At 35.5% G+C, this 27,768-nt stretch overlaps 1 protein-coding gene across 9 annotated transcripts; it reads right to left on the bottom strand.

Annotated features, from left to right (window-relative positions):
* On the bottom strand, positions 1 to 21,802 carry LOC149542656 (hydroxyproline O-arabinosyltransferase NOD3-like). 9 transcript variants are annotated; one of them, XM_089797546.1, is made up of 11 exons: positions 20,657 to 21,802; positions 18,725 to 19,413; positions 18,197 to 18,264; positions 17,783 to 17,984; positions 17,362 to 17,459; positions 17,149 to 17,218; positions 16,874 to 16,945; positions 16,051 to 16,164; positions 15,316 to 15,390; positions 15,122 to 15,221; positions 1 to 348 (listed from the first exon to the last, which is right to left on the bottom strand). In XM_089797546.1, the coding sequence occupies exons 2-10, from the start codon at positions 19,160 to 19,162 to the stop codon at positions 15,156 to 15,158; spliced, it is 1,203 nt and encodes a 400-aa protein (XP_089653672.1). In that variant the 5' UTR covers positions 19,163 to 19,413; positions 20,657 to 21,802; the 3' UTR covers positions 1 to 348; positions 15,122 to 15,155. The 9 variants fall into 9 exon arrangements, 6 of the variants coding, with proteins under 6 accessions (XP_089653672.1, XP_089653667.1, XP_089653671.1 ...); XR_016355495.1 differs by lacking the exon at positions 1 to 348 and adding an exon at positions 14,546 to 14,959 and having other exon boundaries at positions 15,316 to 15,394; positions 20,657 to 21,776; XR_016355493.1 differs by lacking the exon at positions 1 to 348 and adding an exon at positions 14,546 to 14,948 and having other exon boundaries at positions 15,316 to 15,394; positions 20,657 to 21,776.
* Positions 21,803 to 27,768: the final 5,966 nt, after the last annotated feature.

The raw sequence follows: 27,768 nt of genomic DNA, 5'->3' as shown, positions 1-27,768 counted from the left end.
TGAAATAGAATCCTTTTTCATATTAACTAAAATAGGGCTACAAAAGGGAAAAGGTTTAGATATAGGTGACTTAGAGACCTTCCGCAAGCCTTTGCCAAAACACATAGAATGGGCAAAAGAAGGCCTATTCGCACCTCCCAGAGCCTCCTTCCAAGCCCCAACTTCCTGCAATATAGCTATGTCAATGGAGACTAACTCAGTGCCCCCACCCAAGGCCATTGAAAGCTCAGAAGCCACCAACATGGAGGACAACTGCCCAGCAGCCACCAGACCATGATAGTCCATTGTGGGGGTAGAGTCCCCAATATCTCCTTTAGCGAACATAGCCGCAAAAACACTAGCATTGACCTGCAAAACACTAGCATCAACCCTAACATTCTTGTCATCAAAAACCCTAGCATATGTTGGATACTAGGAGCCACTAGAGCCATTTCTAAATTCCAAAATTCATTGTTATATTAGGAGTGAAAATTGATTTTATCGTTGAAGATGTTGGATATTCTTTGTTGTGCATGTCCAATTATACATGATATCTAAGTAATTGTGTATAGTAGGTGATAAAGCATCAAAACATAAAGAAAGTTTAACTTGTATCACTTGATTCATTCTATCTTGATTTGCAGAAGTGGGGAAAAAGTAAAGGCTAAAAGTACTTTATAGATCCATTAAGAGTGACAAACACAAAAGATGAGTCAAAAATTGTAGTTTCCTACCTTGATCTTCTAAATACTCATAAGATTAGAAAGAAATACACATTTAACAAGTAAAATTACATTTATATAATCATCATATTCACGAACCATGTTATAAATCCGTATTCGATACAATTAAATCATCATCTAATAAAAATGTAGGTAAGAGGGTGCCGCAAACACCCATGAAATAAAGAGATAAATATGTATCATCATTTTAGGCATCACTAGAAAAATAATTTAATGAGAATTTATAAAAACGTTTCAAAATATGTAAACTAACATGCTCATCAAAATGAGGATGGCTGGCGCTCAGACCGTTTTTGAATTGTCTGGTGGACTTCTAGGCCAGAAACTGGTAGGGGAGAATCTTGCGGGAGGAACTGATCCAGGCAGGACAGAAGGGCGAATTCGGAGAAATCTACCAAGTTCTGATGGGATGAAAGGGCAACTTGAGGAAAATCTGGCCGTTTTTGAATCTACAGATGTTGGTTCCACTAGTTGTGGGGTCCAGGACCTTTCTTTGGATTCTTCTACAAATCACATGACAGGCCAAGTATTCGAGAAAGAGAAAAATCCTTTTGATAGTGTGGAGGCTAGGAATGTACATGACTCATAGAAAGGAGTTGATGATCAAAAGACTTGGTCATCCCTGTTTGGCATGAAACCAAGTGGAAAATCATCCTTCCCTCCGGTAACATCGAATGCTTGCTGGGAGAAAGGTGAGTCTCAAATTTTTATTCTGGATCCCATTGTTGATTTCTCTGTTTCCTCTATGGAGTTTACTTTTGTGGGAAAAATTATGGGGGCAAGACCAGATATAGAAACTTTTTTTTAAATGGTTAAACAAAAATGGGCTATCTATGGTCAAGTTGATATTGCCCCTATGTTGAATGGTTTTTTTTCTTTTGTATTTAACTACAAAGAGGATATGAGTATGGTTCTCTGTGCAGGTCCATGGGTGTTTGGCAAAAGTACTCTCACTATTAAAAAATGGGAGCCAAATATGGATTTATCCGATACCTTCTTCTTAACCACCCCGATCTGGGTAAGACTTCCTGGTCTTCCCTTAGAGTTTTGGCATGAAGATATCTTTAGAGGAATTGTTGGATCCTTTGGGGATCTTATTGCAATGGGTCAGGCAACGGCTTCAAAAACAAAACTTCAGAGCGTCAGGTTATATGTGAAAGTGGCAAACTTGAATCACCTCCCTGAAAAAGTGGAACTCATTTCAAAATTGGGGGAAAGAATGTAGGAAGTCATTTATGAAGATCTCCCAAATACATGTTTGCCTATAAAAAGAAGGGACATTGAGTGAAAAATTGTCCTAACAGAGGAAAGAACACCTTTAAGATTGAAAAGGAAGATAAAAAGAAAGAAGCCAAAGTCCAAAAGAAAAGTGTGGAAACCTAAAGTTATTCACGCTAAAGATGTGAAGGATAACTTGAACTCGGATTCTCTAGGATCTGGTAAAATGCAAAAACCAGCTTTGGAGGAAAACTTGAGCAGTGAAAATTAGAAGATTAGGGAAATATTGGTTTCTACCTCACCTGAGCAAAATACAGAAATCTTGACGAATACGATGAAGCAAATAGTTATTTATCAAAAAATTGAGACTAATTGGGAAGATCTCGTAGAGATGGAGGAATTAGAGGAGGGTGAAATTCTATTGGATAGTTGCAAACCGATGGTGCAAGTAGAAGATCAGAATCTTCATGTGATTGAAAATCACATTGCTTCCCCTAAATGCCTTGAGACAATTTTATGCAAAGAATTTGTTCTCTTTAAGAATGATGATGATTCTGAGGAGAAAAAAGAGGAAGGCAAGGGACTTGAAACAAAATTTGAACCAAAAGAAAAAGCTACAAAAGAAGAATAACTCAATTCCTAAAAGAGTGGAGACTCGTAGTAGTAAATTGGAACAGCAATCCAAGGTGAAACCAAATGTTGGAACTCCGGAGAAAACTGGTAGGAAATCTATAAGGAAAACTAGAGAAATGGAAAGTATGCAAAATATTGTTGATGGACGACAAGCAACAATGCTGGATTTTACCCCCAAAAAACAAATATGAAAATTATTACTTAGAATATAAAGAGTTTGAATAGTAGTCATGAGCTTGACGTTGTTAGGAATTTTGTAAGAGAGCATAAACCAGATTTTCTGTTGCTTCAAGAAACCAAAATGGGAAAGGAGAAAGCTGAACAAATTAAGTCTTTTAAAGATTAATGTATAAAACCAAGTAGTTCAGAAGAAGCGTCGGGAGGTACTTTGATGCTATGGAAGAAATCCTTTTACTTAGGTACTATCTTAAATGCTAGTAAACATTTTATGGTGGTCAAATTTACTAGCATTGACCAGAAAAATGTTTGGTATATTGTTAATATGTATGCTTTGAATTTAAAGAATTCTAGGAAAAAGGTTTGGGAGACTCTTTCTCATATAAAGAGTAAAGATTACTTTGGGAGATGGATTTTTTTGGGAGACTTTAATGTTCCCCTTTACGACCATGAAAAAAAGGGAGGTAATGTGAGTCAACTAGATGGTAGACTAGATCTTATGGAGTTCATCAATAAAGAGGGTTTAATGGATCTAGATCTTCATGGAATTGAGTTTACATGGAGTAATAAGAGGATTGGTAATGATTGTATTCAGGCTCGATTGGATAGAGCCCTTATTTCCCCTTATTGGTCTAAAGAATTTTCTTGTAAATTGGAGGCTTTACAGAAGTTTGGGTCTGATCATTTCCCTTTGATATTAGCTGCGAAAAAGATCAATTTCAAAAAAAACTATCCTTTTAGGTTTGAAAAAATGTGGATGCAACATACATAGTTTGAGAGTAAACTGGCTGAATGGTGGAATATAGATGTTGAAGGTACTGCTCTTTTCAGAGTAGCTGCTAAATTAAGAAATGCTAAAAATGAGGTTAAAATATGGAATAAAAGATGTTTTGGTAGCATTTTTGAGAATAAAGCTACTTTAAAGGAGGACCTCCAAAGTATTTAGAGCAAGATTCAGAAGGAAGGCTATTCTTCTGACCTTGTTACAGAAGAGAATGAAAATGGTCCAGGAGCACCCAGAGGTATAAGGGCAATCCTGTGTCAACCAAAAAAAAATGTACTTAGACTTAGTTTCTATTTCATGTCTTTTCATTTCTAGATACCCATTTGGGTCAAATAAAGATTCCAACTCTCACAGTTCCACTATCAGTGTTCTAGGATAGAGTATTTGAAAGGCCCCACGATTTGAAAGTTATTGCAATTTTTCGATTTTTGGAGACCTAAGAACGCTTCAAAGTTAGGTTAGGGGCATTAAATGACCTCGAACAGGGCCGAAAAATGGGGGACGAGCAGAGCTGGTCCATAAGGCTATAGAGCGCTTCGAGAGCTTTCCGAAAATGTAAACGGTTCGTCAATCGAAGCTATGATTCAAAAGTTATGCCTCCCGAAAGTTCGGTTACCATTTCTGGATTCTACTAATTTTGTGTTGACTTTTAATGCGACTTCTAGAGCCTTCTATTTGGTCGGTGGATGCCAACTAACACTTTTTAGAATGTATTCCTAATCCTTAACCCTCCGGGGTCTATTTAAGAACATTTCTGGCATTGTAAAAGGCAGTTCGAAGTGGAGTTTGAAAAGAGGTACTAAAAGGAGAAATTATCTCCAGACTTATACTGTTGTAAGCCCTTAGAGCATGTTTTGAAGTCTATTTTCTCTGTACTGAATGTAGTAGCTTATTTACAAAGTTAATAAAATTTCCCTTTCCTGTTGTGTCCATTATGTGCTTGGGTTGTGTCCCCATCAGAAAAACTGGTTGAGCTTCATGACATTGTCACTAAGGAGGAAATCTATTGGAGACAAAGATCTAGATCGATTTGGTTGAATGACGGAGATAAGAATACCAGATTTTTTCATCTTTCCACCCTAAAGCATAGAGCTAAAACTCATATTGCATATTTTAAAAAGGGTGATCTAAAGATAACTGAGAAAAAGAATATCTCAAAAGAGATGGTCTCTTTTTTCTCTTCGTTAATGATAGCTGATCCTAATATTCATGTAGGTAACCAAGAAGATCTCTTAAAGGTGATTCCTTCTTTAATTACTGAAGAACAAAATGAATTTTTTAAGTTGTTGGCTCATTAGGAGGGGATAAGTCTCCTGGACTAGATGGTCTTCCTATGTTCTTTTTTCAGAAGGCATGGTATCTGGTTGGAAGAGATGTAGGTGATGTTGTAAAGGAATTCTTTGGGGCTAAGAGAATGCTTAAAGAGATCAATTCTACCTTCTTGTGTCTTATTCCTAAAAAGATTGGGGTTGATTCTCCAGACCAGTTCAGACCTATTAGTCTTTGTAATTCCTTTTATAAGATTATTTCAAAGGTTCTTACATCCAAGTTGCTATTGGTGCTTCATTCTCTTATTGTTGATCAACAAAATTGTTTTGTCCCAGGAAGGTAAATTCTTAATTCTATTATAACTGCTCATGAGATTATTTATTCCTCATCTTTCTCTAACAAACAAGGATTCATCATGAAAGTTGATATTGCCAAAGCCTATGATAGAGTAGAATGGGACTTTCTTGTTAAGATTTTGCAGGCTTTTGGGTTTAACCATAAGATTGTTAAAATCATATCTCAACTGATCTCTACTTCTTTTATTGTTGTCTTGGTGAATGGTTGCTCTTCTGAATTTTGCAACCTGTCCAGAGGATTAAGACAAGGTGATCCTTTATCCCCTATCCTCTTTATTATTTTGGCTGATTGCTTGGGAAGATACATTGGAAAACTGGTTTCGCAAGGGGATATTAAAGGTTTGTAGCCTTCTTCTCAACCTCTTACTTGTTCTCATGGTCAATTTGTTGATGATAGTTTATTTATGGAAAAAGTTGATTTCAAGGAAGCTAGAAACCTTAAGAAAGCCCTTAATTTGTACTCCTCTACTTTAGGTCAATTGATTAATTGGAATAAGAACTCCTTGTTTTTTTATTAACACCCTTGTTCCAAGATAGAACAAAATTGCTGAAATTATTGGGTGTTCAATAAGATCTTTTCCTTGTATTTATTTGGGTCTCCCATTGGGACCTAAAGTTCTAGACACTTTCTGGGAAGATCTCATAAAGAAGTTTAACAAGAAACTGGCAAGCTGGAAGGGCAACCTTTGAGTCAATTAGGTAAAATAACCCTCCTTAAAGCTTGTCTTCAAAGTATTTCTACTTATGCTTTGAGTATTTTTAAAATTCCAGCAAAATTTGCAGATAACTATTGATAAAATCCAAAGAAATTTTCTATGGTCTAGAACTGAGGAAAGAAAGAGAATGGCTTTGATAGCCTTAGATCAAATCTATTAACCTATTCGGAAGGAGACCTGGGAATCAAATCAATGCGAAGTATTAATAGAGCCCTTTTGGCTAAACAGGGATGGAGAGTATATCATGATGACAAGGAATGGAGTACAATATGGAAACATAAATATCTCTTTTATGCTCATTCTTTACTTGATTTTTTATCTTCTCCTGATGTTCTCTCCCCTTTTGCTATTTGGGGGGTTGTTTAGGGAACTAAGAATACCCTTAGTAAAGGTTGCTCCTAGAAAATTGGAAATGGGTTGAAAGTCAAATTTTGGGATGATACTTGGATAAAGGATCACCCCCTAATTAAGGACTTTGAGGATAGAACTCAAATTGACAGATGTAAACATTTGTTTGGGACTCTTGTGGAACACTATTGGCATAATAATAGTTGGGTCAACCTTGTTGATGTAAACCAAGGTTTTCACAATATCCAGATTATGTTGAATGCCTTTTCCTTGCATCCCCTTCAGGAGGATAAGATGATATGGAGTGTTGATCCTAGTGGACAGTTCAAAGTTTCCTCTATTTTCAACTTAAAATAGAAAGGTAATCAACCTTTTTGGACAAAAGCATGGATTAAGGGTCTTATACCTAAAATAAATATCTTTTATTAGAACCTGCTTCAAAATAAAATTCTTAACTTTGGACAATTTGCAAAAGAGAGGCATTAATGTGGTTAACAAGTGCAGTCTTTGTAAAGAAGGTTTTGAAGACAAAGATCACTTGTTTTTGAATTGCACTTACAATCAAGAAGTTTGGAGCTCTATTCTTAACTATTGGAATATTTCCTGAGTCCATCAAAACAGTGTTGATCTATGTTTTAAAAGTTGGAACTGTCCCTCTAAGGATACTGATGTTGTTTTCCTATGGAAAATTACCCTACCCCATCTTTGGTGGGGCATTTGGAAAGAAAGAACAAATAGAATCTTTCAAAATAAAGAAATGCTAGATTGGGTGCTTGGACAAAACATTGTCAAGGCAATAAAGGAAAATTTTAAGGCTCGGAAGAACTGTAATAAAGATTTTCAAATTGATAGCCGAATGCTTTCTACTAATTCAAATATGAAGAAAGAAGACTCTAGACTAAACACTAGATGGAAGGCTCCCCCTATGGGATGGCTTAAAGGGAACTTTGATGGTGCTGCCAAGGGAAATCCAGGTAAAGCAGGTTGTGGTGGAGTCTTAAGAGATCATACAGGAAATATAATAGACGCTATAGCTATACCCATTGGAATATTTAATAGCCATAAAGCAGAGGCCATTGCAGCTCTATATACTATGAGGATTGCTGTGGAAACTAGTTTTCAGAATCTCTAGCTAGAAGGAGATTCCTTAAACATTGTTAATATGTTAAATGGTAAAAGTTTGGTCACGTGGTCAATTGAAGATTGTGTAAAGGAAATTAAATCATTAATGAATAATTTTGAGAAAGTTTTTATTTCCCATTCTTACCGTGAAGGTAATGCAGTGGTGGATTGGATCGCCAACAAAGCAGTCCAACGTGAATGTAAGATGATATGGCATGATGATTTAAGCAAGGATATGGATTTGAAATCTCTCATTAATTATGATAGAGTTCATGTGACGGAGGGAAAGATTTGCCAAGATTAGAAATATAATGAAAATTGGAGGTGCAGATACAAATGTCAGAATTATTTTCTCGAGAATGTACATTAATGTGACTTCAATCCTGGCCTCGCATGTATTTGTTTTTATGAGCGCCTTCGCTATTATTACGAATACCTTGGTTCTAGCTTTTTCTTTATTCCTCTTTCCGCACTCGACTCTAGTTTTCCTTAGCATAACTAAGTCTTCTGAAATGGGTGGAGAACCACCTAAACAGGGGCCCAACAATTGCAAGGCTTGGAAAGCCAAAAATTATGTATGGTATATTCTACAGAAGGGGAATGTCACCAATTATTTAGAGCGTCTTCATCGATGTAAACCTCATGTCACTACGGCTTTCTTCAAAAACTAGGTGGAGGATAGGGTTTCTCTGCATGGAGTGATGGTGCATTTGACAGAAGACTTTATTGCTGAGGTAACAGGATTGCCAAAAGTTGGCATAAAATTTAGTAAGGAGACAAGTATTTCAAATGCAACGTTTAAGAAGTTCCCGAAAACGGATGAGGAAAAGAACTTGGAGAAGAATGGTGACTTTTACGAACTGGGCCAAATCAAGGTCATCTAGCAGGATGTACTTTCATGCATTCGTGAGTATTTTATCCTAAATGGTAGAGCTAAACGTGTTCATAAATTTCATTTCGTGTTTCTGAACCACTTTAGGTACAAAGATAGAATCTCATTTCCTTTTTATTTGAGATTTTATTTACTCCATAGTCTCCAAGCTCATAGAAAAAAAGAATCCTGCCCAATTCTTCATGAAGGGTTAATTTTACTGATTGAGAATTATTGTGTCTTCCCCACCTTCTGAGAAAAAGAAGAGATCTGTGAGTGAAACCTACTCTAGGAAGAGTAAAGGTGCGGAAGGGGTTTGTGGGAAAAGACAATATGAAGCAAGAAACCCCTCAAAAAAACGTGGAAGAGATTACCGAGTTTGATAACAAAAAAAAAAAGTGATGAGGAGGAAAACATGGATGTGAGAAACTTCAACTCTAATTTGGAAGGTTACTCGGGTGCTAAGGGTGAATCTAGTAAGGAGGAAATGGATGAAGGCAATGACAAAAACACTGGCTCGGATAATTTGGGTGGAGAGGATACTAATCAAAGTGAACATTCGCTAGGAGAGAGGGATGAAGAAGAAGAAGAAACAGAGAAGGGAAAGGAGGAACTCTTGAATAAGGATGATGAAAATGTGAAGGAAGGCATAAGGAAAGAGAAAAATGAGTCTAGGGGTAAGGAAGATATGGGAGAGGATAAGGATGATTATGCTAGTAGAGATTCTAGGCTTTCTTTCCTACATATTGCTAAGCTAAAGGCAGACTCTTCCCTTCAAACTGACTCCTAGGTGTATAACGAATTAATGAACTTAAAAAGGAAAGTCACCACAATCGAGCAGAACCAAGAAACTGATCGTGCTAAGACTGCCTAGATGGAAATTCTAATTGGTAATACACTGGATAAACTAAAAGAATATGAAAACAACCTCCGATTATTGATCAAATAAAGCAGAAATAAGATGGAGCAAATTACTTCCAGCATTTGTACAATTGCTGCCAACTTAGGGAAGAGAACTAACGAAGAAATCATATCTCCAAGTGGTCCAAGTAAACGAACCAAACAGAGTTCCAAGAAAAAAGTTGTTGAGGGCATGGTGGGCTCTATAGTGAACACCATCCAAAGTACCGTGGAGGATGGAAAAGAGGTGGTCCAAATGATCAAAGAACTGCAATAGCAATTCTTTTGTGTTTCTAATTTTTGGTCTCTATCTTAACAGTTGTCCTAGTTTATGGCCCGATTGTCTAAGCATTTTGTCTGATTTTGTTGTTTTAAAAACTAGGTTCCAGGTCCTTGTAAAACCTAGTCTCATATAATGGTTTTATTTTGTGGTTTCAAGTCCTTGTAAAACCTTATTTTGAGTCTTTTAAAAAACTTTAAGTTTCAAGGACCTGGTGGAACTTAATGGTTTATCTTCTGATTTCTTGTTAAGGGCTTTGAGTGCCTTTCAAAACCTATTTTTACCTTAATCTAAAACATGCTCATCAAAATACAAACAATTATGTAAAATATGTAATTCACATAAATCACCATCCTTGTGGCTGCCTAAACCATGTATGATGTACAACATCCATGGCTAATATAAATTAAAGGATAGAGAAAATATGCTAATCTATAACGAGATTTGAAATGTACCAAGAAAAAAGCACAATAGACCATTTGAATTCTAAATTTAAGTTTAAGAACTATTTAAAGTAAAACTAAATGCAAGTTATCATAAAAATGGAGCAACAATGTGACGTGTGTAGATCAAAAAGACACTAACCTATCAATGTGGTGGCCCCAAATGTATCAAGAATTTGAGTAACACAAGTGGAAATAATTGAAAAAGTGCATAATAGAGACACATAAAGATTGCTTTGATAGGATGGAGATCCATAAAGATGACCTCGGTAGGAGACTCCATTAGAAATATAAGTAGGATAGGAGCACCTTACCATGGTTTGAGAGGCATGAAAAGATTGAGCCAAACCAATGTTGGAGAAACAATGGAAATCAATCTACAAAATCAATGTGGCCATAAAAGGGTTTAGTTGCAACTTTGGGGAAGCACATAGACATGAAAATCAACAAAGGATAGGAGATCACAATAATAAATGGTATATAGAGAGGTTAATGACAAGGAAGCTTTGGGACAAAGTAAGATTAAGGAGGTTTTAAAAAGCCTAACAATTCCAAGTCGAGCAAAAGATAGACAGAAAGAAGGAAAGATGAAACAAGGGATTGACATTAAGTAGAGAGAAACTCCAACCGTGCATTATCCTAAGACTATTGATTGTCCCTGGATTGAGATACAAGTTAGGGTCAAGATTATCTTCCAAGACTTGATGACCATTATATTTCTCCTTTCATTGAGAATTAAGATTTTGATAATAGTAGTTGCAAGAAACAACCCTATTCATCAAATGGGGAGGATCTTGGCCTAGTTTAGTTGTTTAGTTGGTTGAGTTCTTATCATTAATTATAGTTCAACTATCGGAATAAATTGATGCTACTTTTATAAGATAATATTTTCTTTGGTAGCATCTACAAGCAACTTGGTTTTGTTGGAAGTCTGCCATGAGATGGAAATCCATTGCTCGTTTTGTGCCTACAAAAGATCTACATAAGTAAATTGGAAATTTGGCATGTATATTAACAAACCATTTATACAATTGTGCTCAATAAATTTGTCTTATTCATTGCACATCAAATCACCAATAGGGAGAGGACCCAATACTTGAACGTGTTCCAATAGTTGCGATAGGAGTTGTTCACTTGATACCTACACTTATTGACTTAATGCCCAATTTTTTGACAACATTGTACTAATACTTGTGACTTTAAAAGTTGTTAGTACAATGCTAACTACCCGAAATTGAATAAAATGTACCCTTAGTTATAAAAATTAACCAATGATGTGATGCCACATCGGTTGTTCAACTATGGGTACCCTTTATGCACGACCATTGGTCTCACTTTTTTTTGGCCTATTTTAGACTTGGCAAAAGGCATGCTAATGTGGCATCATAACAAGTGACGTAGACTTCAAACCTTAGTTATAATTAGGTGACTTGCCAAGTAAGCTACTGTAAAAAAAACTAGGAGTGATTTGAAATTTTTTCGAAATATTTTGATAAGCGCAAAGTTCGGACTAGGTTCTCTCCCCTAGGTTTCAAGGGGTAGAACCAAACCCACATTGAAAGTTAGAGTCATACACAATGAAGCCAATTATGAACATACCAAGGAAATGTATGTTTAGAAATAACGTGACAATGTTCAAAGTTGATAATCCTAAAACTATGAAACTCCCAATTAGATTTTTGAAGATTCAAGCTTTATATGCATGACACGTTCCCACGGAGACTGCGCTTATCTTTTTAGCTGCCCTTGCAGGATTTGTTCCACGAAAATTCTAGCTAAGTTGCATTAGCTAAGCATTTCAATAAATTTCTAAATTAAGAAAATCGAAAAATACAAAATAAATAAGGATTCTTGTAAGTTATGTTAGCCTCGATGGCATCAACGGATGCTTCAGCCGTCCGGAAGACCTTTTCAAAAGAAGAAAGAATCAGAAAAAGGGCACGTCAAAAGCAAAACCCTAGCTCGTCTTGATCCGTTCCGTCCTCTCCAACTTGGCAGTCTCCTTTTAATTCTCCTCCTAATTGGTGCAATTCCAGAATCTCCCTCTTCATTACGGCTACAATGTGCAAGTCTACTTTTGGTGTTCTTATCCTCCCCACCACAATGTTCCACATGTCCATGTATGATGGCAATTTTCAAGCAGGACGAAAATAAATCTGATTAAAGTATGGTGTTATTCTTTTACAACTGTTTGGCACAAATTTCCGGACCGTATATACCTTTGATGTTTTTCCATGGTTCAGCGTGAATAATTTCATTATTAAACATGATTATTAATCATGGTGCATTGGTTATCATGATTTATTACTATCTACAGCTTATCATCATTACCCCGCAATTTCAAGTGGGATTATTTTTCAAGAATGAACTAGTTAAACTATTTCACTATTACTTTCTGGAGATATTAGTGGTGATATAATACCTCCAAGTACCTTCTAAAGAATAGCCAAGTACGACCATTCCCGTTGTACTGCTGGAAATGCAATTTGCAAGCAATAAGGTGTCAATGGGCAATGGCTAGGCGGGCATCAAAAGGATACCTGACAAGACCAATTTCTGAATTTACTAGTTAATTTAAAATTTAGATTAAAGTTTGCATTTTTATTTTTAATTTAATTATTAAACTCAAAAATTGGTCTTGTCGGATATCCTTTTGATGGTTGTGTAGTCATTTCCATGCCAATGAGGCTGGGTGACTCCTATATCCAGACTTTGATGAGCAAAGGGCTCAAGATCAAACTCCACAAGTTCATGCAACATTAGCAGGCCTTACTCAAAGAATCTAGAAGGCCCTAAATAAGTGGAGATTCAAACGCTCCTGCTTCATTATCAATAACTATAATGAATTCAAGTCACCATGAGATATAGACTAATAAGGTCACATCTAACACTTGAAAATTTGCACTTTTTCCGATTAGTCCCAGGCTGCATCGAAGAGTTACTAGTATAATATCCCCTAATCAGCATCTATAATTGTAAAATGACCAGATGTCAGATATGTAAAAAATTAGTAGCACTCATTAAGCTGGTATTCTAAATTTCGACACGGTCTTCCCACATGTGTGATCAATATTCTCATTAGGTGTTGCTTTATTAAAATTTAATTCTTCCTATATTATCATAATCTATATATCCTAAACAAGCAATGCCTTCCTAAGGTATAGAGAGCTGTGACACGCCTCACATATGATTAGTGTGTTGAGTAGCCAGTGAGAGACGCATATAAGTGAGTAACCTGATGAGAGTTCGATCCCCCTGATATCCTAGGAAAACCAGGTTGTTGTGATAGTTATATTAGCTGTCCCTTGGAAGTAATTAAAAATAAAACAATCTACTGAATTTAGGTTGTCATTTGATATTCTTTTAGTACATTCCCATTCTGATCAAAACCATAAAAGTTGAATTTGAAGTAGCTCATATTCATCCCCAAACTTACAGTAAATTGGATCACAGAGCAAAAGGATGCTAGGCTATTTAGCTGCTCTCATCTCTTCTGGCCATCAGCCACCAGAAAAAATACACCAAGATGCTTTGTAATGAATTCAAATTGTCCAAAATCCTAGGAGCACATTTTCTGAGGGCTGGCAATGCATCAAACAGATTTCATCATAGCCATGGTCATATGGCCCAAAGTGCAAAATAATTGAAAATTTTGTTCATCTTATATCTATCAACTGATAGATTTAAAATTAACCCACAAATGTCAATGGGCCCTTGGTCTGCTGGTGAAGTTGAAAGATTCTTCATGAGTCCACCAAGAACCAAGTCTTGTTGAGTGCAAGGCTTGAACATTAAAAAAGAATGAGGCTGAGATTGTACCGCAGGCAAATTTGGCGGAATTAATACCCCAGTCCTTGACTCTCAGTCAAAGAGATTAGGCCTAAGGCTCGTGCTCTTGGGTCGGGTAGCTAAAACAATTTTGCAGATTAAAGAAGATCCTCCATCAAAAGAAATAGCACACAAATGATATATTATCTTATAAAGAGTGCTTGGTTTTTAAATTTTCAACTATATTAAGAAGAAAACAATTCTGTGAATTTAGTTCCTCCAATCATGATTGTCTAATCGTAGAGAAACATCCTCTTACAAGTAAGAGATACCTTAGCTCGTAACCATTATCTTAGGCAATTAAAATACGATTGTTTATATTGTTTCACTCAGGAAACAGTTTTCATTACTACACTTAGCTTCGACCGAAGAGGAAAATGAAGTGATTCCTACGCTTGGGGATTCTATCAGTGCAATGAACAAGTGACTCTTTTTAATAATCCTCTTTAAAAGATAAATTATAATCAAACTCCATTAAAAAGATTTCAAATTATTGGCAACATTTAACCTTAGTAAACTTTTGACTGTTGTGATTAATACATTCACAATAATCATATTGAAACGCTTTTGGTCAGCTCAAAAATGGTAAAAGGAATGTAGGGAAGGCTAGCTCTCGGCTAAGAAATCTTACTAAAGGTAAAGTGCAATCTTACTTTTCCAGTTCAGCATTGCTCAAGACCGTTCCAAAACAAGTTCATTTACATATGAAAAGCTCATTGAAGAAAGTGCAATTGCCCCTTAGACTTAAACTACATTACATGGAATAATGAGAAGTAAATATACCCTGCGCTTTAAATTTCCAGGACTGAAATGAGCTTCAAGCTAAGGAAATGAACAACATGAACTATATTTCCAACTTTCATATGCATACTACCAACTTAAACAATCACGAATTTTTGCATATTTCCTTATAATATTAAATTAGTGAATGGGTTAAACTCGTCAAGTTCCATTCTCAAAAAGTCAAGCCAAGATTGACTAACAAAAATAGCCGGTCAAATACTCACTGTTGGAATTCTCAAGTTTGTACTGTACCTCAACCTCAAATAGGGATGCTATCACCTCACTTTGGACAAAGAATGGACAGCATCATGGTGAAGGGTACCTCAACTAATGCCTAGTTAAAATGCTACAAGTTCTTTCTTTGAGATCTACATAGCAGCAGAGCCTGCCCAGCTTATATCCATTGATAAAAGAATTTTGAATAAAATAAATCCACCATCTAGAGCTGAAAATTGATGCCATGAACACTATCCAAATTTTCAGTTTAGGATCAAATCCCTGCTAAAAGGCTGACATGGATAAGTTCCTCCAGTCATAATTTTCTCTTTTCAAAATAAATACAGTTGCAAGCTTTAGCATAAAAATAAAAACAGATTTCAACCACAACTCTCTGAAACCATATATAAAAAGGGAAGAGAATTAATGTGTAAAAATGTCTGTCAGAAACGCACCTCTCCCATTGTACATTGCACAAAAAATAGTGTGTCAACTCTGTCCTTTGCGACTTGGAATGCTCGTGGCAGCTTCATTTGCCTTTTTAACCAAAGTCACCTGTGTCAACAAGATCCAAAGTGTTTGATTTAAGCTTGACATTTATTTTATAGGATACAGAACCAATAAGATTCACAGTTCATGAGCACTCAACCTCATCTTTTGAGAGTCCTCCATCCCAACCCGGAATGTTTGCAGTTGCTTCATTTACCATTTTTACCAGAGTCACCTGTCTTGGCAAGATCCAAACTTTTTAATTCAGGCTTGCTTTAGAGGATGCATAAGCAAGTAATTAGATGTACAGAAATAAAACGAGATTTACAATTGAAGAACACTCAACCTCATCATTTGAGAAAATTAACCAAACAATGAACATACATTATCTACTGATACAACTTTTTCAATGACTATCCATGATCAGCTATATGAAAGGTACGAATAAACTGACATCGAAAATGTTGATGAAAAAAATTCTATGCAATCTACCCAGAAAAAATGTCTAAATAATTGCTATGGATTGTGCAAATTTGTTATCATTAATAAACTGACACTTAAATTGCACAATGTAATTCAGCTGTTCCTAAGAAAATGATGAACATTGGAGAGAGCTAATATCAATAAACAAATTACTGTATAATCTAACAAAAATGTAATCTTCTTTTATACTGTTTTCAAGACTTATCCATGCAGCTTGAACTGAATTCAACATAATGAAAAAAAGGTTGAAAATTTAGGTGACTGTTCCTCATCAAAGATAGCTTGTCATATGTCAATGCATCAATCAAATGAAGAAAACAATAACAAATAGAGGCGGCAAAAAAGAAAAACCTCTAGAGAGATCACGTATTCTTTTATGGAGTTAATTGTTGAGAAGTAACATGCAACTTACCACACTTTCTGGAACTCCGGGTGGAGGCATGCTAAGATTTCTTGGTGGAGCTCCACGAAGGTATGATCTTTTATCAAAACGCCACTCTCCAATAACTCCATAGGTCAACTTCCCCTGAAAGAGAACTAGTACCAGTAAGCACCACATAATAGCAGGGAAGACCACCATATTAGTCCTAGCAAGCCAGTTCAATTTTATATCAAGACTCCATACTCTGTGCTATATTAATTTAACTTCTGAATATCAATGCCCAAATCTTGACCCATACATATACATCTCAGTTTAGGTGACAGGTAAATCTTTATAGAGCACAGATCCACATAAATCCTACCTCAATGGTGTTCACATAAAACGTTAGAAGTATCTGAAGATACTCCACATAAATCAGATGTACAAAAGTACCTTCAGATTAATATTGACTGCAAGCAGATGTAAAGTGAATAATACACTTCCAGTAGGATAGAAAGATACACATAAAAAGTAACTCAAGAGTATTCACAGAGAACATTAAAAGACAAAAGCACCTGAAAATTAACTTGAGGTTATAGTTGCAACTTGCAACCAAATGTATAGTGAATGATATACTTCTTTCCAACTCCCAAGATAGCAAAGATACAAATAAAAAGTACCTCAAAAGGATAGTCGCATAAAACGTAGAAATTACCCAAAGGTTTGGCACATAAATCAGATCTAATAAAAGTACTGTCATGTTGTAACTGAAATCATATGCATAGGAGTGATCGACTTCTGACTTACAAGATAGCAAAGATACACAAAACAAGTACCTTAGGGGTAATCATATAGATCAGATGTACAAAAGTACCTGCATATTATAATCACAGCCATATGTATAGTGAATGATATACTTATTTCCAACTTCCAAATCCCATGGGGGCTGTTCATAAAACATTCGAAGTAGCTTAAGGTTAGTTGCGCAAACCGGGACTGATCTAAAGGAATAAAAGCTTATAAGAATAATTTCTAGACAGCTTAACTATGTAAATATATTTTCAATTTTTGGGAAAGTAAATTCTTTTATAACACCAAATATTAATTTAGCAAACACATCTAGCAGAAAGAAATAGAAACAACTTTAACCTGAATCATAAAGTCCCTCCTGAGAATGTGCTGTACCCCATGCAACGCAGATGCGATGGCATATCCATACCTGTAAGGATGGAGATCATTTATACTTTGATCAACAAATAAACAGTGCTGACAAAGCACATTTGATCAACATGCTCATCTCATAAAATCTAATGCATGCCTATCTTTAGAACACCAGTGACTATTTCGACATGAAGCTCATACATCTCAAGTACCCATCCAAACGTTTTATCAGCTTCCGGATCTTCTTTCATTCTCATTGAAACATTCATCCACGTGGGCGCAATTTGCTCCAGAAGAGACTGAAACAAAGAAGTTAATCAGTACTTGAGATATATCAGATAATATTCTGGCACCACACAAGATTGAAGTAAAAGTTTAAAACCATAAAATCTACTTTCAAAATTAAAAAACGAAGATGAAATCTACTAAAAAATATGAAATGGCATGCAGGCCATCATTTAATTCCACATTGATCATGAACTATCTCATAAAATCTTGTGCAGTAAATTTGTCTGTGGACTTACTCCAAGGCAAAATCTTAGTAGCAAGTTGCAGAGAAAGAACCCTACAGCCACTTGCCATTCTGTTATAGTTGTATTAGCAGAAGTTTCAGAGATGATACCTTTTTTATAATGACAGGAGAATTTCCAATTGGATCCACGTCTGTGACAGGCCCCATCGATGCAGGATAGAATTTCTGTACCAATTTAGGATGATCAGTGGGCTTAATGTAGAAAAATGGAAAAGCTGCAGGAAAATCATCTCGTGCTAAATTTGGCAAAGGCTTGACAAATATATGATCAGGCTCAGCCATCAAGATATACCTGCATCATGTTATTAAGAGACTTGAGTTATCCCTGTGATACAATATCCTACTCTCCAGTTAGGAATCGACATAAAGTAAAAGAACAGCCTTTTTCGTTATTTAAGAATATCATCCAACTCCTGTACTTCTCTAATTAAGATTATTCAACCTCAAACACGAAAAACAGCATGGCTCAACAAATTTTCGAAGCTTGGGAGCAATCACACATACTCCTCTTTAATTGTAGCCTTTTGCAACCATTGCACAAAGGCCCATGGTCTGTTTAACACAATGTAGCCCTGCATTCATAAACCATGAACAAAGGATCAACAGCATAACAATTGTAATCTTACAAGAATAGTTCTAGAGAAAATTCAATGCAAAATTATTTTCAATTATAATAAAACACATTGATATAGATGGTGTAAACATCACACGGGGAAGGAGATGAGGAGTAAAAGTATGAACAAACAATAGTGAGAGATATAATGATGGTAAGAGATGATAAGTACAAAAATGGACAAACAAGAATAGTAAGACATGAGAAGTACAATAACGCTATCTTCATCTACTAGGTGGCTGAAAGAATGAGGTTACAGCTATGTAGAGAATAACCAACTTCTCGTACCAAGGCAATTAAACTACAGCTGAAATCAAACCTTTTGTTACGATATAAACATTGGAACTATAATGGCTGTAAAACACATAAAATCTATTAAATATTTTAAAACCTAATGAGATTGGGCTATAACATCATACCCGATCTAATCCAGGCGGAAGAGGATCCACCACAAAAGTTGGAATTTCATCCATAAGATTATCGGGGTTTCCAGAATGTAGCACTCGAGTGAACTCTCCCATCTCAGAACCTGGTTGATCCCTAAACTTCTTATACCAATAGTACATTATTCGGCATTGCCATTTGTTGTACGGAGCATCAGTAGCAGTCACTGCGACATGAAAAGGCATCTTCCTAGGAGGTTCCGTTCTTGGCGGTCTTTTTATCACTGGATCCGAAAAAGACGATGGCCGAACCTCTGTATCCACTCTATTTGCAATTTCTGGATCTGGATATCCTCCGTCAACATCATGCCCTCCTTCAACGCTGTGCCGAAATATCATGGTAACCGTGTTGTAAGTTGCAATAAACAGGACAAAAGCAACTAACAAAAGGAAAGGAAGTGTAGCTCTCGCCATGAATTTCTATATTTTTAATGATCTCCTCTCTCGAAATTTACTTCTTTTTAAGTCTAAATGTCCTTTGTTTTCCCCTTTAGAAGATAAGTCACCAATCAATACGTCAAAAAGACCCACAGGTTAAAAGGACCCAGATAATACAACTCGAAATAGGTCCTTATTTAGCCCAAAATATAAAGCTGATTACGTGTGACCGAAAAATTCCAACTTTCCCTGTCACCGTCCCTCCAAGCAAGGTTCCATGTTAGCATCTGTATAATTATTAAAAGAGTCAGTACTCTGTAAATTTACTGCATAAAATCTCAGCCAGAATGAAATCTAAAGCATCAAATACAATACGAAAATCTTAAATTACAAGAAGCCCTTCTGGAGCACTGGGGATTTCGGGCATCATAAGAAAGCCTCAAATTACTAATATTAACATCAGAGGGGCCGGCTTCCCGAAATTTTCTAATGTGGACGCATATGGACAACCAGAGAGCACAAGAAAGTCATAAAATTGCCACGAACTTCAATTTTGAAGGACACTATTTCCCTTTTGTTATTTGACAAGTATCAAACTTGGATCCTCAAGTAAAGCACAAACTATTATACACCATAACTGTGAATATTGAAAACCCTAGAATTTAATCACAAACCATAAACTAGGACCAAAAAATCCAAATTCAGACAAAATTATCCCCAACGCTAACGGAACGTACAAATTTGAAGAGCCTTAAATCACCAGATAGGACAAATTCAAATTCCACACAGTCACATTTTATCCACACGGACCATCAATGCATAAACGTTGTAGGCCGTCATTGAAGAGCCCATACAAGTTTATTTCAAGATTGAAATTTTTGCTCTAGAAACCATAATTTGAAGTAGCATGTTTGAATAAAATTCAGTAGCAAAAAGTGTTATTTGCATAGGAAGTAAAAGATCAAAACAAAAACAAAACTTCACTTTTAGAACACACTTCACCCTGAAAAACTTAATCATCACGAAAAGGTTTGCTTTCACATGATGAATAGCATCACAGATGCTTGGAAAACCGACATTCCTCACTCAATAATCAAGTTCATAAAACAATTAAATTCACTGCCAATAAAAAGTCTAATATTAAATAAGAGCGAAAAGTTTCGAGCAAAAAACATAAAATGGAAAGCAAACTCACTCTTATGAAAGGGGATTAATTTTCTTTCTTACTTTTTATTAATCATTAAAGTACACAACCTAATTAAAGCCGCATGTACGCAGGCTATTCGTGCCATAAAGGTTTCCTGCACATTAACTTGACGTGTCTGAACTGTCAAAGATTCTTGCGCGCCTAAAACCCACCAGATTCCAAAAAGAGCTAAAATTACACTGTTCCAGACAAATTTCACATACTGAACGGCGAAAGGATTTTCTTCCTAATCGAATAGCTCAAATTGAATAGCCTAACCTTGAATCCCTAGGGAAAACAAACACATAACTAAAATAAGATCATTAAGGAGCAAGAAAACTTACGGGTCAAGTCGGATTCCATCGGCAGATCAGTGAAAATTCTCGACGGCTTCACTAATTTAAAAATTTCCAATACTTCGGAATTGTTCCACCCATATCGTAGCCAATATCCCTGATAAACAACAATACGGACAGACCGCCTGCAAATGACGAAGAAAGCTGAGTCACCGATGGCAATTACAGGCACCAGATTCTTTTATTTCCATGGTCAACTGGTTGTTCACGACATCTCAGTGAAGGAAAGTCGCGTTCGCGATCAAAGCCCGAACACATTTCGTTCCATCCACGGCAAAGAAGACTTTGAGAGCTGCCCGAACTTCAACGTCTTCTAGTTCCTCTCCCCCTTAATATCCGGATCTGAGCGGATTATGTCGTCTTCCCGGGATGCCCGAGCGGCACACATATGACCGGTCTCTAAACCTGGAAAACTTTGGCTTGGGCCTACGGGTCCCGCAAAATCCTAACCCTCCGTACGGATCGATTACTCACTACCAGTTTGGGGAATGCAGTCCTTGACGTCAATCCAGGGGCGCAAATCTTGAGCCCCATGTGACTGCCCGCTGCACACAGCCCACCATTTTCAAAGTTTGGGTACAACAACCACAACCATTTCTCATTTGGTGAGGGTAGGTTTCCTGTACAGAATCGGGCAGAAAATGCTAAAGAACTGGTGATTTGTCTGTATCATAGGTACACCTATCCGATTGAGAATAGTATGCAGATATCGAGGAGCTCAGATAGACACTTCTTATGGTCTCTGCACGCTGTTCTTAATCGGAAAGCACTATTAATGTCGTTAGTAATTGCCATCGACAGAATTAGAGAGTAGGAAGAAGGAAGCAGGAATTGCACAGACCCCTTTAATTGGATTAATAGCAAAGAGGGAGCTCAGTCAAAGAGGGAAGATGAGATAAATTTCCTTTCACAGGTGGAGAGACGGTCGCCACAGGCAATCCACCATTATTTTCTTCTCTGGAGTTGGAGAAAAGCCAAATCTTGAGACACGGTCGCACGAGAATATTAATGAACAGGAAACACGGAGATGCCTTAACGAAAAAAAACGAGAGAAATATGCATACTATTTTTGTATTGAAGTTACAAATTGTCTTTTTGGGTTCTGTGACATTTCTCGCATTCAATCCTTCCCGACTAAAAAACGCCACATCTTCCATTTCAGTTTTTGTCACGCAACTGTCTCGGATGGATTAGGTCGGTGCGATTGAGTGGGGTTAAACTCGCAATTTTCAAAAGGTTATTTTATCTACAATGGCCCTATATTCAAAATGTGTAATAATTTATACAAGCGATCCCACAACATTTTGTAGGTTGAATTTGTCATTCGCTATTCATTATATTATTATTTTAATGTTTCATCATGTAAATTTTTTAAATAATTATTAATAGAAATTTCAATAATTTAATTGAATGTCATTTTTTTGGGCAAATTTTAAACCATTACAAATCATTTACAGCGTTTTTATAGAAACATATATAAAAGACTTATTTGTGAATGCAAGGTCTTTCACGTAATATTACTAGCACTTGCACCTACAAGGTGCAATGTTTGCGTCAATATGAACATCTGTTGAAGTGGCTTGCAAAATATAATCTAAAATAATATACATTACCGATAAAAAATAAGTAACAGATCTATATGGTTGTATTATATTGAATAGTTTTCTTACCACATCTATAGTATGCAATTTGTAAAATAGAACTTGGTAGCATTGTCCTTGACTTAGACCATCTGTGTTCAGAAATAAAATCCATATGTTTGTTGTGAGCACGATACGCTGCCCATTGCACAAAAGGATCTCCTTTTCAAGTCGTTCATCAACACTTGCATATTTTGTGTTGCATGTAGTGCTTATTGTTGTACTTATTGCAATTGGACAATTCAATAATTTCAACATTTTTTTATTGTGTAGTCTGACAAGATCATTCGTATCAAATAGGTGTATTGATTTGTCAAATTCATTCTTTTCATTTGAGGCAATCTTTTGCTCTGTACATGTGAGTAGGAGCTCCTAGTCTTCTTTTGTTGGTCTTGCATTTCGTATGTTCTATAAGAGTTGACAAAATTGTGCTTGCTCTATATCATCACCTTGTTGGTGAAATATTGTATCTAATGTGACAACTGTCTTGAATTGCTCCCACAATGTTCTTGCAATAGAATGTGATGTGTATAGAGGCATGTCCATCATAGGGGGTAGTTAGGCGAGGTCACCAACTAGGATGATGGAAAGGCCACCAAAGCAAAGTTGCTGATTTTGTGGAAATGTGTGTTGTAGTCTACTATCTATTTTTAGCAGTAGCTTAGGGCCAATGAAGCTCAATTCATCAATAAGAATGTATCGTGTATCTTTTAAGTCCTCCTAAGATGTAGTTAATGTATGTCCTTGTAGTGGTTGCATTTGTTTAATCAGTATCTTGAGCACCGTATTTATAGTAGATGCATGTATGTTAAATGCAGCAACACTAGTAGGAGCAAGTGCCAATAGTTGTCCTTTTCGTCACTGACCATTGTTGTTCTGTGCATTTCTTATGTAGTCAATCAAGTATGACTTTCGTGTACCAATCGCTCCTTGAATAATCATGTAAAGAGGTTTGCTAGGTGAAGATTTGTTATGTTCTATAATTATTGCGAGTGTTATTTGTTGACTTGTTGATAATTGATACCTCGATATACGGTAATCTGGTAGAATATTCTCACCTTATACAATATTTTTATTTGTATTTATGAATTGTGCTACAATTTCATGTAGATGTTGGGGAATGATACTTTGATCCCATTTGTTGTTGTTATCCAAGTCACACCTGCCAAGCATCTCAATTTCATCAAGAGTAATACTATGTGAGGTGCCCAGTTGCGACAACATCTTCCATTCATTCATCTGCATCATTTCTTGCTCTTCTTCTTCCTTTTCTTCTTCTTCCTATGAGTTTGGTTCACATTCTAGCATGCGATTGACATGCCAAACATGATATCCATTTGTATTCATGTGGGTCCAATTTGTAATAATTCTTTCTTTTGTCAAACTAATGTCATTTTGTATAATACGAAAATGTTTATACAAGAGAAGCTCACTCCAACAAAATATTTCAAAATGATCTAAGTCAACATGTGGAATATTGTTGAACCTTGGGTAAACATTGACAATGGCCTTCACCTTTCTTTCTTTCCACTTGTCATTTCTACAATTTGCAGAATAGGTGTATGATCATGCAGATTCAAGAAGTGTTAGCATCTCAAGCTCCAAAGGTCATTGATTGTATGCCTACAAGTATGTAGATTGTATTTGATTTGGGCCTGATGTGTCTATTATCCATTGGAACATTTTCTGTCCAACATTTAAGGATGTGAAAGGATGACTGCATACAACAAGAGGCAATTTTTGAAGCATGTGACATGTTTCTTGTGCCCCTATGTCATGTTGAACTACAATTTCTATCATAAATTTCCTATATGTTGTAAGAGCTTGACTATCAAGTTGTTGGACTAAAGATATTCTTTTTAACATATTAGTATATGTCTCAGATGCTCTTTCTGCCTTTGATGCATATTTAGCAATGTATTTGAGAACAAGCTCCCGCAAGATAAATGTTTGGCAATCAATATTTGCTCTCCAAATTGTCAACATTTATTGATTGTGAATGTTAAGTCTATCATCATTTCTTGCAGGATCATATTTTTTCTTCCCATCCTCATCACATGATAGAGTAGACATAGTTTGTGTTGAACCCTTGGTATTTGGTCTTTGATTGTTGTCATTGATGTCAATAATGAACATATGGTATGGCTAACATCATGTAATTATCTTATTTGATGTCCTTCAATATTATTCAAAACATATTCAAGACAAATACTTAAGTGTTATACAATTAACACTTAATGTTCACATTGTTTTTGAAAATGGATATAAAAAATAGTTTTGGTCTATTAGAAAGTCGACAAGCTATTATCAGATAGACCCCAACTATTATACCTTTTTGGAAAGGTCTCAGAGTTAGCTAAAATGGGTCTTCATTAGTTTTTGCATAACACATGTACAAAAGGAGAAAAAAGTCCATTTATCATAAACGCGTGCCAAAATTTTATGACAGTTTTGGCAGTTTTGAGCAATTTTGGTCTAATGGAAGTTTGGGGTATGTAATTGCCTCCAAAATTTCAATTTTCTTGGTTTATAAGTAGAGGATGCATTCCTTTAAAACATCCAACAGGTGGTTTTAATAGAAGTTGCAGAATTGGTGTGGAATTCCTTGTAGACCGAACAGTTTGCAGGCGAATTTTTAACAGCAAAGAAGAGGGTAATGCTTTGTGTTTCTATTCTCATATTTGTGATTTGATTTTTATTGGAAAAGTTTAATAGAGATAGAAGAAGGGTTATATATTGTTGCTTCATTCATTCATATTAGTATTTGATCATATCTCTTAATAGAAAAAGAAAATATATTTGGATATTGGATGTTTTGAGTAGAATAGAATTATATCCTACATTGTGTTTTCAACAAGAAGTTGAAACTAGTGATTCATGATTTGTGTTGTAATAGAGATGATCCTCTGATTTTATATCTCATTTGTTCATTTTGGAATTCGGTGCTTCTTGTATTCATGGAGTTGGTGCTTCAGGTGTAAGGGATTGGTATTCCTTGAAATTGGTGTTTCTAAAATAGGGTGCTGGTGCTTCCCAGAGTTGTAGCTCTAAAAGATTTGCCCAAGAGGCCAATAAAGTTTCAAATTCAAAATGGCTTTTCACCCTAAAGGGTTTTCCATGTTAAAATATTGTATCACTTTGTTATTCATTAACTATCTTGCTCATGTGTTAAATTTTTATAACTTGTAATTGTTTCAAGTTTTTCAAAGTATTTTAAACCACTGATTCACCCCCCTCCCCCCCCCCCCCCCCCCCCCCCCTCAATGGTGTTTGTATTCCAACAAGTGGTATCAGAGCAAGGTTCCCTCTATCAAGTTTAACAACTTTGGGTAGATTTTGGTTGAGTGGAATACTTATCTTTTATGGCTCAAGATAGTTCTTCAAAAGTTCTTATTTTTGATGGATCAGATTATGCTTTTTGGGAAGTAATGATGCAAACATATTTGTTATCTATTAATGTTAATATTTGGGCTTCAGTTGTTAATGGTTATAAAGTTCCTAATACTTTACCTAAAGATTCTGATGAAAAGAGGAAGTATGAAACGGATATAAAAACTAAATTTGTTATACTTAACAGTTTATCTAAAGATGTTTTTGTTAAGGTAATGCATTGTGGTTCTTCTAAAGAAGTATGGGACAAATTGAAAACACATATCATGGTAATGATAGAGTTAAAGAAGCCAAGATACAACGTTTGAAATCAAGATTTGAAGACCTTAAGATGGGTAATGATGAAAAGGTAGAAGATTATCTCCTTAAGATAGATGGAACTGTAAATGGCATAAGAGGACTTGGTGAAAAAATTGATAATATTGGTGTTGTAAATAAAGTTTTGAGATCTCTTCTTGATAAATTTGATTCTAAGATATGTTCTATAGAAGAAACTAGAGATATTAACAAGTATATAATGGAAGATATTCATCGAGCACTTGTAGCTTATGAAATGAGAAAGTTTGGCAAACAGGAATCCACAAACAAAGAAGCAGCATTCAAGGTGGAAAAGAAGTGAAGCAAGTCTCTTCAAAATTAGAAGACCTTGATGTTCTTGAAGTGCATTTATCAAGGAAATTAAATAAAGGAGTAAGTAAATACAAAGGTAAACTTCCTTTCAAATGCTTTAATTGTGCTAAAATAGGACACTTTGCATCTAAATGTCCATATAATAGTCATGATGAAGTAGATGATGAGAAAGAGAAATCAAGTAAAAAGAAATTCTATAACAAAAAGAAGTTCTTTAAGAAGAAGAAGAGTTTGATTGCTGATGTATCAGATAGTGAATCTAGTAGTTTTGAATATGATGAAAGTGAAGTTTCATTCATGACTATATTATCAAGAATCAGATAGTGATGATGATATTGAACTTGTTGAGGCTGATTTAGAATGTGAATTTCTTTATGCACTTAAAAAGATCAAGGAATTAAAAAGGAATTTCAGTGTTCAAGAAAATCAATTCTTAAAAGAAAAAGAGAACTTTGAAAAAGAAACTAAGGACTTAAATCAACAAGTTATAGAATTGAAATTACAAGTTGAGGAACAAAAGAGAATTGTCTTTGTCACTAAGGAAGAGTTAAGTTCTAAAGATCAGGAATGTATGAGGTTAATGAATGAAGTAGTATCATATAGAAGAAAGTTAGTAAAATATGAGAACACTACTTTCGATGATATGTTAAAGAAACAAAGAAGAATTGGTGATCTAACAGGAATTAGTTTTGAACTTGGACAATGTTCTAGTGACAAGAAAGATAAATCTGTATTCGAGATATTTAAATCTGAAAGTAAGGATACAAATCATAATGCTACCACATCAAATGCAGGTAAAAATGCAGATTTTAATCAGATTTCTAATGATAAAAATTAGGTTTCATCAAGCACTTCATTCATTGGTAAAAGATACTCAAACAAGTTCACTTCTTTCTTTGATGGGTATTGCTTCATGTGTCATCAATATGGACATAGAATAAGTAATTGCAGATACATGTCAAGGAGGTATTCAAAGTTTTATTTTGGTTATTCCTTTCCTAAAATGAATAGTCTAAGATGTTACAAATGCAATCTCTTTGGTCATGTTATGAGTAATTGCAAAACTAAGTCAATTCAGAATGATCAATCTTATGCTAGTCTACAAGTTGATAAAGAATTTGATACTAAAGTGACTAAGATATGGAGGCCTAAGATTAATAAGTCTATTTTGTTCAAATGGCTCTACATTATGAAGAAAAAGACTTTTGGATAATTGATAGTGGTTGTTCTAGACACATGACAGGAGATAGAATGAAGTTTAACAAATTGATTAACTACAAAGGTGGCAATGTTAGTTTTGGTGATGATTCTTCAAGGAAAATTTAAAGTTTGGGTTCTTTGATGCTCAGTGACAAAATGTCCATTCATGATGTGTATTATGTTGATGGATTAAAGTACAATCTTCTAAGTGTTAGTCAAATTTGTGATCATGAATATGAA

This window comes from Cupressus sempervirens, chromosome 8 (genome assembly GCF_028749045.1).
Source record: "Cupressus sempervirens isolate cs-2001-9-10 chromosome 8, ASM2874904v1, whole genome shotgun sequence".
Taxonomy (NCBI): Eukaryota; Viridiplantae; Streptophyta; class Pinopsida; order Cupressales; family Cupressaceae; genus Cupressus; species Cupressus sempervirens.
This window is presented reverse-complemented; position numbering and strand designations above follow the sequence as displayed.

Bases quoted from the DNA above. Each gene is read 5' to 3' on its own strand.
- LOC149542656 (XM_089797546.1), bottom strand. From the start codon at position 19,162: ATGGCGAGAGCTACACTTCCTTTCCTTTTGTTAGTTGCTTTTGTCCTG. The intron at 18,265-18,724 runs GTATGATGTTAT...TTATGAATGCAG, and splicing joins TTCCGCCTGGATTAGATCGG to GGCTACATTGTGTTAAACAG. The intron at 16,165-16,873 runs GTACTTTTGTAC...GTTCTCTTTCAG, and splicing joins GCTGTGATTATAATATGCAG to GGGAAGTTGACCTATGGAGT.